Below are 14,112 nucleotides of genomic sequence, written 5' to 3' on the forward strand. Positions count from 1 at the left end.
CTAACCAATGGGGACACTTTCTGTTTCAAGGAATAAAGAAATTTGAAATACAAAAGAGGGAGATCCCAGATTTTCTGCTTGTAAAATGAGTGCCGTTCTTAAGCTTGCATGATTCTTGAGCAATACATGTAGCAGATCTAGCTCTAAGATGAAGTATTGACAGAATCTTAGGAAAGATGTTAACTTTCTGCATTTTTGAAGGGGATCTGTGGGCCTATCTGCATAAGCTAACATAGCTCAAAACTCTTCTGTTCAGACAAACCTAAGAATGGGAGAAGTCAGATTCATCTTCATATCTGGCTTATCACATTCTAATGAAGTAAAGGCTGTACGTACTTGAACAGTATGAAAATCCATATCTGGAATTAAATCTTGTAGCTTGGGTCTGTGCTGGATACTATGGAATGGTAGGGTATAATTATGTTAAATTGTCCATATTTTACTTTATTACATGAAAAGCAATTAATAAACACAGGGACGATCATGTTCCACTAAGTCTAGGTAAAATTCCCATTGATTTTAACAAGGATGGAACTTCATGCTTAGTGCTTAGCCTTTGAATGCTGTGACAATGGAATACAGGCAGGGCAATTTGGGCATGGCTTCTCTCACCAAACATAGGCACCTGCATCTAAACTAGGCAACCCCATTCTTCCTTTTCAGTTGATGGAAAGATAAAAACACTTTTAGGGCACAAGTCATCTTGTAGATATGAACTATGGCCTGTCTCGTAGATGCAGTAGATCTCTGCTGTAGAGATCTAAAGTACGTTGGCTTAATCATGTTGACTAAAGCATTTATAAAATGACTACTATGTAATTAAATGAGACACACCTCTTTTCTCTACGTTTGCTGCTTTTGTTCAGACATTGACTGAGATCCTTCTCCAAGGCAATTGTTGAAGCCAGAGGTAATTAATTAATAGCTATGTTGGTTTTAAAGAACTGTGAGAAGAAATTCAGCCTCATTTCATTTAATTACCATTAAAGCTTCAGACAGTCACTGTGAGATTTTGGATGTGTAAAGAACATTGAGAGTTTGTTAAGTCATTTCAAGTTCTATTGTCATTTGACAGATTTATTTTTAAAGCCTGAGTTCTAAAGAACGAAACAAACTGGAAACATTTAATTGAAATCGTCCTGGCACACTGATGTCTGAAAAGGTCAAGAAAGTGTGGTGACTAATGCACAGAATCAGCCAGCTGGTTACCTGGTGTGCTAGTGTGGTGATGTCAGTTTGAGAGACCTGTAAACCATTTTTACCACTTGGATCCCTGTCCTGCTCTGCCCTGAGCCTAGTCTAGTTTCCTGTACCTCAACATCCACCCTCTCACTCCTTTAACTGCTAGAATATTGGTGATACTGCTAAGCCTGACATTATGTTGTAACAGCAAAAAGGAAGAAAAGAAAGAGGTTAAAGAGGAGAAAAAAGAGGAAAAGAAGGAAGAAAAGAAGGAGGAAAAGAAGGAGGAAAAGAAAGAGGAAAAGAAAGATGACAAAAAAGATGACAAAAAAGATGATAAAAAAAAGGAAGAGTAAGTATAAAGAATGAATGTGTGCCTGTAACACACCTCCTACCATACAAAGTATGGTACGGCATTTCATCGTACCACTTCCGCTACAACTACTGTTCTGTAGGCTGCAGAATGTTAGCCTGTCAAATTTTTAATGTTTTATCCTTTCGAAAGGTGCAACTGCTCAACAAACTTTTTGCATGTTTAAGATCTGGGTTAGACCTGTCACGAACAGCTTCCTAGGTGAGTAAGAGGGAATTCAGCTACCTCTGGTCGCTTTGATTTGCTATTGAAGATCACTTTTTGACTCTGAGGATGCTTTAGGATTGCAGCCTGCTTTGCAGATCTGCATGGGCTATTCATTGTTCTGGAACGTCCATAAAGATTCAGAGTAAATGAACGAAAAGTCTGGTTTGGACAAAGAACAAAAATCTTACATGTAGAAAATTGCAGATTTACTTATTACACTGACTAGCATATTTAATTACTTGATATGGTTAAGTTCATTACTAGTGATCACTGAAGTTTGCTTCTGCTGATTAGGAGATGCTGTATTTCTGCAACAAAACGAGATCATTAGAATGTTTTTGTCAGAAATGGATCCTACTCTTAATTTGTTCCCCCAAAGCTGACCCAAACATTGTACAATTCAGTGTTACCAATCATTGATTTAGAGCAAGGAGAAGGACTTGGGAGTGTTGGTGGATGAGAAGCTCAACATGAGCCGGCAATGTGCACTGACAGGCCAGAAAGCCAACCGCATCCTGGGCTGTGTCAAAAGCAGCGTGGCCAGCAGATCATGGGAGGTGATTCTGCCCCTCTGCTCTGCTCTGGGGTGACCCCCACCTGGAGTAGTGCATCCAGCTCTGGAGTCCTCAGCACAAGAAGGACATGGAGCTGTTGGAGTGGGTTCGGAGGAGGGCCATGAGGATGATCAGAAGGATGGAGCACCTCTCCTATGAAGACGGGCTGAGAGAGTCAGGGTTGTTCAGCCTGGAGAAGAGGAGGCTCCGGGGAGACCTCATAGCGGCCTTCCAGTACCTAAAGGGGGCTTACAAGGAAGCTGGAGAGGGACTTTTTACAAGGGTATGTAGTGCTAGGATGAAGGATAATGGCTTCAAACTGAAAGAGGGTAGATTTAGATTGGGAAGATATTCTTCACTGTGAGGGTGGTGAGGCACTGGAACAGGTTGCCCAGGGAAGTTGTGGATGTCCCATCCCTGGAAGTGTTCAAGACCAGGCTGGATGGGGCTTTGAGCAACTGAGTCTAGTGGAAAGTGCCCCTGCCCATAGCAGGGGGGTTGCAACTCAATGATCTTTATGGTCCCTTCCAACCTGAATCATTTGATGATTCTATGATATAAAATAACAATATTAGCAGATAAAAGGAGAATACATTTGAGTGGACTTCACAGTTAAGAAGTATGTTAGCATAATATACTGTAAGTTTATATGTGTGTGTATGGTGGCATGTGCTATGTAGACATGGGGACATGTATTTAGGAATCACTTCCAAATGGAATCTGCTTGATCTCAAGGTCTTGACTTTCTTAATGAAAGCTTTGTTTTATTAGAAAGCCTTTGTTCTATGGATTCTCTTTCAGCTTCAATTACTATCTAGTAAATGCCTAAGCTTTGCAGTAGCCTAAAGCATTTAAAAACATTGCAGCAAAGAAAATAAATGTTTTAATGTCTAGAACGTAGTGTACTCTGTCATATGAAGATGATATTTCAGTTTTGAGGTGATGACCAGTGTTTTAGAAGAAATGGCTCAAAACCTATTGTGAAGATGGCAAGGTAAATACTTTTTAGATTAAAGCTGTTTCCTTTACTAACATCATCATGTGGACATTCAGCTGACAGCAGGGATAATGCCAGAAATAGACACAAATATGAAATAAATCATCATTACATGTTAATATATTTACATTCTTGGACATGGTGTAAGGGAGAACTTTTATAGAGTAGGGTTGATGGTTGGACTCGATGATCCCAAGGGTCTTTTCCAACCTAAATGATTCTATGATTCTATGCAATACATACCCAAGCATTGCCCCATCACATATTGCCCATACTGTACAGGTCACACTGTCATCTGTTACTATTGACCTCACTATCCACTAATATGTATTTCCTCTGATTACATGAAATGTGCCTAATTGCTATCTGTTCAGTATCAACCTTTCTCATGCTGGGGAAGGACACTTCTGAGCATACTTGTGCCATTAGCCATGCTGTCCTTTAAATCTTCTTTAAATTCGAGGCTTGTATGCTTCATTTAGCATCCCTCGTTGTTGAGGCCTAGGGAGCCAGGACTGTGAACTTGTGAAATTTGCTTTTACATATAAACACACGTTTTAGTTCTAGTCACACAATGTATGTTTGTATGCACACACAGGCTTACTTGTGTAAACATGTACTTGAACACATATGTGTTCTCCTTGCTATAATGTTTACTCCTACAGTCATTTACACAACAGGTTTTGCCAAAAACATCTAAATTAGTTTGCAAAGGAAGGCTCTTTCTCTCGCAATGGACCATAGCCTTCTAGCTGGAATGATAATAAGAAGCATTTACTGTTTTACTTTTTTTCAGTGGGTGTTATATGCAGAAAGGGTGTGGTTTTCAGCCTGGGAAGTGTGAATGGATCTGGTTTGCTTTCCACTCTTACTTTTTCCAAAGTTGGGACAAGCAAATAAATGGAGCATGTCAGATGGGTTGAAGCTAATATTTGGTGTCTCATCTGGAGCTGCCTGCACGGAAACTTTCTCTTCTTAAGCAGCTCTGAGTTCATCATGAGATGAGCAGCCTCCAGAAGAGGGAGATCCGACAGGTCACTTCAGTACATTTCTGGTGTAAATCTGCACATTTTACTTTCCAGGAAGAAAAAAGAGATCTTTGTGATAGATCCTTCAAGCAATACGTACTACAACTGGCTGACCATAATTGCAGCACCCGTGTTCTATAACTGGTGTATGCTAGTGTGCAGGTATGGATTTAAGCTCATAATAATTTTAGGCTTCCATTTAGTGTTTTACTATGTTTCCTATGTAAATCATCCTTCTATCTCCCTGAAGTATTTTTTGGGGTGGCTTACCTAGAAGATTTACAGTTCACACACACACTTAGGGATATGCGCTATACATATCAGTGGGAATAGACGGCCAATGTTTCTTTTTATCTTTTTTGTCTAAAAACGGTTTGTTGAAACTTGCAATGAGCCTCTTCCTGAGCGCTGGCAGTGGCCTTTGTGTGCCACCTGCTGGCGAGCTGCAGAGATGGGCCTTGGCCACTGCAGGCTCAGTAAATCACTGCTAAAGAGAGCTCTTCCAATCACCCACTGGAGAGCAAGAGGGAGGGGTGTGGACAATGTTGGGTCATCTTAAATTAGCATCATGCATCTAGAGATGCTTGAAGGGCAGGAGGATTTTACTCGAGTATTTATTTTCCCTTGTAAAATGTGGAAATCAGTTTGAATCAAAGTAATGGAGTGCCGTGGAAATGGTTCACTAGGTCAGGCTGTCCGATGGTGGGGAGAGATGAGGATGGCTTGCCACTCAAAAACAAATCTTCCATTTGGGATTTATCTTAATGAAGATGTGTATCCTGTGAAGTCTGATGCATGTTTAATTGAAGGGATATGTGTGTGCCTCCATAAGTACACCTGTGTGGCATATATGTGTTTGAGTTTTGCTCCTGGCCTAAACACCTTTGAATTCTGAGAGATCCTAGTGTCTGTTTAGACATAGCTCTAGTGTTCAGATGTCTAGGCATGGAGATATGCTGCCCTTAATTTTTCAGTGCCAGTAATGTGCGCTAACATGCTGCTTGGACTCACATTGCAACTGCTCTACTTATCAATTGGTGTGGTTTTTTTTCTTTTTTTCTTTTTGTGTCTCTGTTTCTTTAGGGCCTGTTTTGATGAGCTACAAGTTGACCATATAAAATTATGGCTGTTCTTGGATTATGGCTCGGATATCATCTATGTTCTTGACATGTTTGTCAGATTCAGGACAGGTGAGTCTTTCTGGGGTTTTAGAGTGTTTTCAGATACAGCATGGATATAAAGGCTGGAAACAGAAATTCCCCTGTGGGGTCTGACCAGTGTAGTGTCCTGACTCCAGCAGAGCCCAACAGTGGAGGCTTTGGGAAGATGAAGCATCTGATCAGCTTGGAGTCTGTTTTAAGTTTGGAATCTGTAATCAGTTTTAAGTCTGGACATCCCAACACCTGCACTTCCCTTGTCTCTAAATTCGGGTCTGTCAGTGCTTAGTAGGCATGCCAAACGCTGACTGAATGGTCACTGTAACAGGATGCGTGGAAAAAAAAAAGGGAGAATAAGGCACTTTGTCATGATCACTCTGTGCATTGCTTGTGCTCATTAGAGTGGGTAAGAAACCAACTGCACCCCACAAGTGTGCTCTCTTAGCCAAGTTGTGCAGCATCCTCCTCAGAAGTGGTTACTGAGTTGGTCAAGTGCTAGATCTGGCACCCATCTCAGCCTCCAGGTGGAGATGCCCTCTGCCTGGAACCAGCACTGCTGCCCCTCTGCCACCAGCTCTATGCCCTGCAGCCTCTGTGAGGTCCTGGCTGGGTCTCCCACTGCCTGGTGGTGGCATAGAGTGGATGGTGGTACCCGAAGGATGGTGGTATGGGATTAACCCAGGCACCTCTGCTTAGGTCCTGCCTTCCTGAAGGAAGTGTGAACCTAAAGGAGTGGTGAGGACAGTGCCATGTCATGCGTGAAATGGTTCTTTTCAGTTTCACTTTTCTGTAGTCCAGACAGGCTGAGAAGATCCCATATTTGAGCATGCCCAGCTGATACAGATTCTAGCCTTAAAGGGATATCTGTTTAAAACTAAATAAAGTCATGATATAGGCCTAAGCAATGACATAGAGTGATCCACACCATTAAATTGCTGGAACAGTCCTTGATGTACTTCAGTGCATGCACTCTGGCCTGTGCCAGTCTCTCAGGCAGTGTCTGGGCACAGCTGGAAGAACAGCAGAGGTTGGGTGGTGTTTGTGGTGTCATTTGTGGAGGGAACTGGGAGACCTTACATGTGAACAGCAGCTGTCATGGTAGCTGGTCTCAGGGCCAGAAAATATTTCTTGGCTTGTTCTATGTGCTGGTATGGACCAGCCCCAAAATGCCCCTTGAAAGGGTCCAAAACCACACTGATCATTATAAAAAATGAGAGTTCTTTTATGTCTTTGATTTTTACATTTTCTTTTTTTGTTTTGTTTTGTTTAAATCAGGCTGACAGCTTGACATTAATCTTGGCTTGGGACAAGTTGTAAATATAGTTACAATAGAGAGGCTAGAAATGCTATCGCCTTGGGAAGCACACAATTCCTGGCAAGCTAAATTCTTAAACTTAGCAAGTACCTTGTTCAACAGGAAAGTCTATTTTGGAAAGCAGCCTAAATGAGAAAACTGCTGTATTTGGGGGGGACGGGGGCTTCATCTTCTTTGTGCAGTTAAAATGTCAACTGCGCCAGCTATATTTCCCTTCTGCAGTTACATCTGCTGTTGCAATGGGAAGGAACTAAGCAGAGATTGGGCATGTCCAGGGAATGCGAGTTATAAAATTTCCATGGGCTGTCCTGATAGTAGTTGTACAGCTGTTAAAGCATGGTTAGAGGCTTTGCAGGCCTGGATTGGAACTGCAGACTTGCCGCAGAGATCTCCTGAACGCTTCAGTGCAGGGCTCTGCTGCAGGCCCTCAGATAAGGACGTCGCTTCTTTTAGGTGCTGAAATCTTTGTCAACTCTCTTAACAACCCCTCCTGGCTCTGCCTGTGCCTGCTGCCTTTTCCTGTTAGTCTGCAAGGTCCATCTGCCCTGGGGACAGAGGTCTTGGAGGCCTTTGGGGAAGAGTGTGACTCCCCAGAGGGCAGGGACTGGCTTTGAACTGGGATGTAGGTAGCCCCACAGCTACCGTGGTCCACATCAGCTTCTCTGTGGGGCATTCCTCTTTCCCTGCATTTTACCTCTTTGGTGACTGCACACCGTGAAGCAGAAAAGATTTGTGTCTCTCAGCAGCTGGTCGTGGGGAGCATACCCTGCATTTTGATGCTTTCAAAAGGTTTTACTGAATTTCACTGAATTTCACTGAATTTTTAGAGTTGGAAGGGACCATAGAGATCATCTAGTCCAACTCCCCTGCTAAAGCAGGACCACCCAGAGCTTGTCAGAGCATGTTACTCAGGACTGCATCCAGGTGGGTCTTGAAAATCTCCAAAGAAGGGGACTCCACACCCTCCCTGGGCAGCCTGTTCCAGGGCTCCGTCACCCTCACCGTGAAAAAGTTCTTCCTCATATTCAAGTGGAACCCTTTATGTTCCAGCTTGTGCCCATTGCCCCTTGTCCTCTCACTGGCAACTACTGAAAAGAGTCTACTCTAGGACTTCAGTTCTGTGAGGGGACAAAAACGAGCTGAGGGGCTTTTATCGCCCTTCAGGAGGCAGGTGTTTTCAAAGTTATTTTTAATAATTGTGAGTTAGAAATTCGTCTGCCTGGCCAACTTTTCTGTTTAGTTGCATAACTCCGTTAATAAGGGCGTATTTGCCCAGCAGTTTTCTGGGAGGTAACGCATTCATGGCACAGGACCTTCTTCCATTTGTAGTCACCATCAGTTAGCAGATCCCCAGAGACAGACACAGACATATACAGGGGGCACCGGTACAGACAGGCACACATTCCAGAAATACAGCCGTGCCGTGCAGGGCACAAAGAAATGCAGCTCGGTCTTCCTCAGCAGATGCTTCCCTGAGAAAGCTGCTGCTGGTGGATTGCTAAGGGATTAGCAAAACGTGATAATCCCTCATACACGGGGAATGTTTTGCTTTTCTCTCAGCAGACTTTGCCTCCTGGCTGGGGCTAGTGGGCAGGCAGCTGGACATCTCCACTTGCCATCGCAGCAAGTACTTTGCAGTGTTCCCTGCGGAGCACTTGCAATGCCTTCAGAGCTTTCAGAGGTACAAACCAGCCCTGCAGCTCTACTGCTCGGGCAGCCTTTCTACGACAACTCTTACACAGACACAGTATGCTTTAAGGTCTCTTACCACATTTTATGTCTCGTATTTTTTTTTAAAACTAATAACTTTCCAAAGTATTTTGAATGAGGAAATACCAACGTACAAAATCCCGCTTACAGAAATTCTATCTGAAATTCTGCTTACAATGTACAAAATTCTCTCACTAGAAACACACAAAAAAGTGCAACCCATTATTCCCAAAATGAAAAGGAAAATCCTGTCAGCTTTAGGATTGGACACAAGAGGAAAAGCGTGGCTTGGGGTGGGGTGTGTATGTGTGTGGGAACTGGATTTCTTTATCTCAAGGGTATCTATATTGTTTGGAAAAAAATTCCCACAATCCATTATACCTACTCATTCCTGGCATTTATTTTAAAAATGTTCCACTCCAATTTTATACACAATTGCTTAACACTTGCTTAACTTTCATTATGACTCATGCCAATGATTCATAAAAAATTAGACGTTTGACTCTCCCTTTTATTTTTGCAAAGATACCCGAAATAAAAAGATACAGCTGTCCCAGAATAGAGTGGAAAACTGCAGGGAGCACTGTCACAGCAGAGTCATTGCTCTTTATATATCAGCTTTGAAACTTAATTTAAATATTTTAATTTGCAATTAAATATTTTTCATTAAACAAACTCACAGTGTTTCAACGTCTGTATGCATAGCAGTACAAATGTCAATGTTCTCAGGTACCTGAAATGTAAGTCACTCAGTACTGTTGATGGTATTTTTATTCTGACAAGTAAAATATTTATTTTTATTCTTTGAAGGCTTTCTTGAACAAGGCTTGCTAGTTCGGGATGAAAAGAAATTACGAGATCATTATACCAAAACTACGCAGTTCAGACTGGATGTGCTGTCTCTTCTGCCAACAGACCTGGCGTATTTGAAGATTGGTCTGAACTACCCTGAACTGCGATTTAACCGCTTGCTGAGGATTGCTCGGCTCTTTGAGTTTTTTGACCGTACCGAAACCAGGACAAATTATCCAAACATATTTCGTATTGGAAATCTTGTCTTATACATTCTTATCATCATTCACTGGAATGCGTGTATATATTTTGCGATCTCGAAGCTCATTGGATTTGGAACCGACTCTTGGGTCTACCCCAACGTGTCCAATCCAGAGTTTGGGCGCCTGTCTAGAAAGTACATTTACAGTCTGTACTGGTCAACGCTCACGCTGACAACCATTGGAGAAACACCTCCTCCGGTGAAAGATGAAGAGTATCTCTTTGTGGTCATTGACTTTCTGGTGGGTGTGCTGATCTTCGCTACCATTGTTGGTAACGTGGGCTCAATGATTTCCAACATGAATGCCTCCAGGGCAGAGTTCCAGGCCAAAGTGGATTCCATCAAACAGTACATGCATTTCCGAAAAGTGACGAAGGATTTGGAAGCCAGGGTTATTAAGTGGTTTGATTACCTCTGGACCAACAAGAAAACGGTGGATGAAAAGGAAGTTCTCAAAAATCTGCCTGACAAGTTGAAGGCTGAAATTGCCATCAATGTCCATTTGGACACACTGAAGAAAGTGCGTATATTCCAGGATTGTGAAGCTGGACTTCTCATTGAGCTGGTGCTGAAACTGAAACCTACTGTCTTCAGTCCAGGGGACTACATTTGCAAAAAGGGAGATATTGGAAGAGAAATGTACATTATTAAAGAGGGAAAATTGGCTGTGGTGGCGGATGATGGCGTAACCCAATTTGTAGTCCTAAGCGATGGCAGCTACTTTGGTGAAATCAGCATTCTAAACATCAAAGGTAGCAAATCTGGCAACAGGAGGACAGCTAACATAAGGAGCATTGGTTATTCTGATTTGTTCTGTTTGTCTAAGGATGATTTAATGGAAGCCCTCACAGAATATCCAGAAGCCAAAAAGGCTCTGGAGGAGAAAGGGCGACAAATTCTGATGAAAGACAATTTAATAGATGAGGAAGCAGCAAAAGCAGGAGCTGACCCAAAAGACTTGGAAGAAAAAGTAGAAAGACTTGAAACAGCTCTTGATACACTGCAGACCAGGTTTGCGAGGCTCTTGGCAGAATACACCTCAGCTCAACAGAAGGTGAAGCAGAGACTTGCCAGAGTAGAAACCCGAGTGAAAAAATATGGTAGTGGCACCTTATCAGTTGGAGAAGCAGAGGCTGAAAAACCTGAGGAGAAGAAGTAGTAATGGACTATTTATGTTTCCTCATTTGAGAAGGTCGAAGCATGTGAAAGCCATAAATATATGTAAATATGTGTGTGCATACATAGACATGATTATTTTTATATGAACTCAAGAGAATGGTTTTTAGCATTTTTAACTGAAGCAGTATTTTCTTGTAAACAGAATATTGTCACCTTCTTAGGGGGAGATTTGGTCTGGCATTTGGTACTTTTTTTGTACTGGGAGTGGGTTTCTTACAAGTCATGCTCAGAATGTCTATTGTGTATGGCACCTATAGGTCTTGGCACATTGTCTCTTCCCACCCGTGTTGCGTTAAGAAGGCATCATACTTGAAGTAGAAGAGATTGGGTTTTTTTAAGGGCTTAAAAAAATAGTTATAGGATGCATGCTCTACCTTGCTACCTTAGCAGCTGAGTAAATGCATGGATGGACATCTGGGCTTCTCAAAATGTTTGTTCTTTCATAGTGAAGCATCTGCACAAACAGTTGGACTGTTGCCGAGCAGCAGCACAGTCCTTACCCATGCGGTGGAGCCCTGCTACAGCGGTGCATGAAACAGCCGTGCATCCGGATGCTTTAGTCTGATTCTTTCAGATGAGCTGGGCTCTGCACAAAGGACCACGCTGACAGAGTAGCAGTGCTCAGGCACGTCCCTTCTGGCACGGTCGGTGACAGCCTTTGCTGCTCTGCAACTGCTTCGGTTGGGGACAGATTGGGAGATTTACCCCCCCCCATTTTTATCTATTTTTTTTTTAATTCCCTCTCAGCAAGTGGGCAGTCCTGGAGGGAGGCTACCAAGAAACCGCACAGGCTGCAGGCAGGGACAGCCTGTCCCCCCCTCAATCTTTGCCCCCCCAGCAGGGTTTCTGCACGGCAGGGAGAGCAAGCCCTGCTGTTGCAAAGTCTTTTCTGCGACTAGGCCTATGTCTCCTTCCTCTTTCTTTCTTGTATTGATGCCTGCTCCACCTCCTTATGCTATTTAGTGCCAGCTTTTCTCTGATGTAGTCGTCTCACTGTCATGTTTCCACTAGTTAGGGAGAAGGAAGGCCACATGTGCTCTGGTCCTGCTGGTAGGAGCCTAGCTGTGCTGATCGCTTTTCTACTCACTGCAGAGTAGTTGTCTCTGAGTTGTCTCTGCCAACGGTCTGGCTCTGACATGAATGCACCGGTCTGGTCCCCTCAGCCTGCCCTCACATCAGGGCAGAACAGTACTGAGTAGGTTTCTTGTTCTGTCACGTTGCAACCTCAGGATTTGCCTCTTCCACACCACTGCTTCCAGTTTCTCTCCAAGCTTCCCTCCCTCCCACTGAGGGGATTTCTCTAATAGTCTCCCACTGGGAAGATACTAGCTTTCAGGTTTTGCTGTACAGTATTTTTCTCTTGCGTAGCTTTCCCTGTGTTACTTTTATCTTCCAGTACCTCACTGACTTCAGAAGAATATGGAGTAGCAGAGGCTGTTCAGCATCTATGGCGTGGGGGCTGGATCCTCCAGTGGCGTTAGGTATTACCATGGGCAGTGCTCTGCCTTCTAGATGTCCTCAGTGCTGACATAAGGAGCCCTAACAGCATGTGGGCATAGATGGCCTGTGGGAAGATGGGTAAGAAACCCACCGAGGGTGGTTTAACAAGATGGTAGTGAAATGGTTGCTTTGCTAAACTGAGTACAACCGCTCAGGGTGACTGGGCAAGTGGCTGTCCCCCTCCTGTGGACACTTTTGAGCCTGGTGAGAGCGACAAATCTGACAGTGACTAAGGATTAGGGCTTTGCCAGCAACACTGGCAAAGGGACCACCAGGTAGTAGATGTCTGCACATGGCCCATGTCTAAACTCCTGTTACCATCAGCCTAGGAGCCAACTAGACTTAGGTATCTAGTGTAGGCTGGGCTTAATCTATGATCGAGATTTCCACTGGCTATAATGAGGGCTTGGGAAAGTAGCTGAGACCTATATGCAGCCAGCAGAGTTTGGGAGTTTTGGTGTTTCAGCTGAATCTTGTCCTTATTTTCTCCAAGGGCTTGAGACGAATGGAGGTAAGAGAGGATGCTTTGGGCAGAAGTCTAAGTGCCCTCACTCCTGCGCTGAGGAGGGCAGCAGGGTTGGGGTGGAGCTGGCTAGTGGCAGTGTACGACTGTAAGCACGGATGGTGCTGACCACAGATGGTCACAGGCTGCTGAACTTGCAACTCTCACCTTGTAACAGAGGCAGGTACCGCACTGGCCTGTGGTGTGGTACCACGTGGCTGACATTCATGGTTGCGTTACTCAAACACCTTATCTGGTAGGGGTTTCGTATTTATCATCATGTTCTCTATCGGTCATCATTCTCTGTAAATATCTGGCTATTTACCCAACATACTAAAGCTGTTCCAGCCTACTAGGTATATACAAATAGAATTGTTCAAACTATTATTTATACAAACGTATACCTGTTAAAAAACCCCACAAACACAAGAATGCTTCTTTACCTGATGGATCAGAACAGTTTAAGCTACCAGTTAAATACATGTTTGCTCTTCCCTTTTCCATGCCTCTTGGTCTGGTTTTCATATGCCAGAAAAATAACTATTTTGATGCTATTTGCTTCAGTCACTTTGAAATATATAGCTTTTGGCACGATGAAATCACATTCTTCACTGTTTTTCATCTCTGTAAGATGCTTTCCCCCTTCTTTAATGTGACTACAGCATGTACATTAAAGTATTTTGAGTAATGTTCAAGCAGCTCCGTGTTTTCTCTTATCCATATCCTGCTGGATTTTAGAGCTTCATGACAAGACTTTGATAATGCCAGTGTTACACAGCCCAGAAAATCATTAGCTGGAACAGAGATCTGAAGTGACAGAAAACCAAGCGGGAATGGCGGTGTTCTCCCCTCACCGCAGGACAGCTGGCGTGTGGCTTTGGTCCTGTGCCCAGTTTTGACACTGTCACTGTGTTTGCAGATATCACAGAGGCAGGAGAGCCCCAGCCACCACCCGGCTTCCCCAGTGGTGCCAGGCATCCTGGGGCACAGAGCCTGCTGGGCTCCTCCTGCCACTGCTACTCATCTCACTTCCTCGCCTTCCCCGGCTCCATGAGGGTGGCACAGCAGGGATGGGGCCTTCTCCAGCAGAAATAAAAAGTGTTTGCTTTTGCTGGGCTCCCCAGTTCAAGAAAGACAGAGAACTACTGGAAAGAGTCCACTGGAGGGCTACAAAGATGATCAAGAGACTGGAACATCTCTCGAGGAAAGGCTGAGAGAAGACTGAGAGGGGGTTGCATCAATGTGTATCGATATCTAAAGGGCGGGTGTCAAAAGGATGGGGCCAGACTCTTCTCACTGGTGCCCAGTGACAGGATGAGGTGCAATGGACACAAACTGGAACACAAGAAATTCT

The 14,112-nt window shown here is 43.7% G+C and overlaps 1 protein-coding gene across 2 annotated transcripts in view; it reads left to right on the plus strand.

The window, feature by feature from the left end:
• The window catches only part of CNGA3 (cyclic nucleotide gated channel alpha 3), a 53,763-nt gene extending 40,310 nt beyond the window's left edge, over nt 1-13,453 (plus strand). The window contains exons 6-9 of one of the 2 annotated variants that reach the window (XM_014960142.1): nt 1,391-1,534; nt 4,396-4,503; nt 5,425-5,531; nt 9,334-13,453. In XM_014960142.1, the coding sequence (XP_014815628.1) occupies nt 1,391-1,534; nt 4,396-4,503; nt 5,425-5,531; nt 9,334-10,736 (1,762 nt within the window). In that variant the 3' untranslated portion in view covers nt 10,737-13,453. The remainder of the gene's footprint in view (nt 1-1,390; nt 1,535-4,395; nt 4,504-5,424; nt 5,532-9,333) is intronic. The other variant, XM_014960141.1, reaches the window with a different exon arrangement.
• Nucleotides 13,454-14,112: the final 659 nt, after the last annotated feature.

This window comes from Calidris pugnax, unplaced genomic scaffold, assembly GCF_001431845.1.
Source record: "Calidris pugnax isolate Ruff unplaced genomic scaffold, ASM143184v1 scaffold188, whole genome shotgun sequence".
Taxonomy (NCBI): Eukaryota; Metazoa; Chordata; class Aves; order Charadriiformes; family Scolopacidae; genus Calidris; species Calidris pugnax.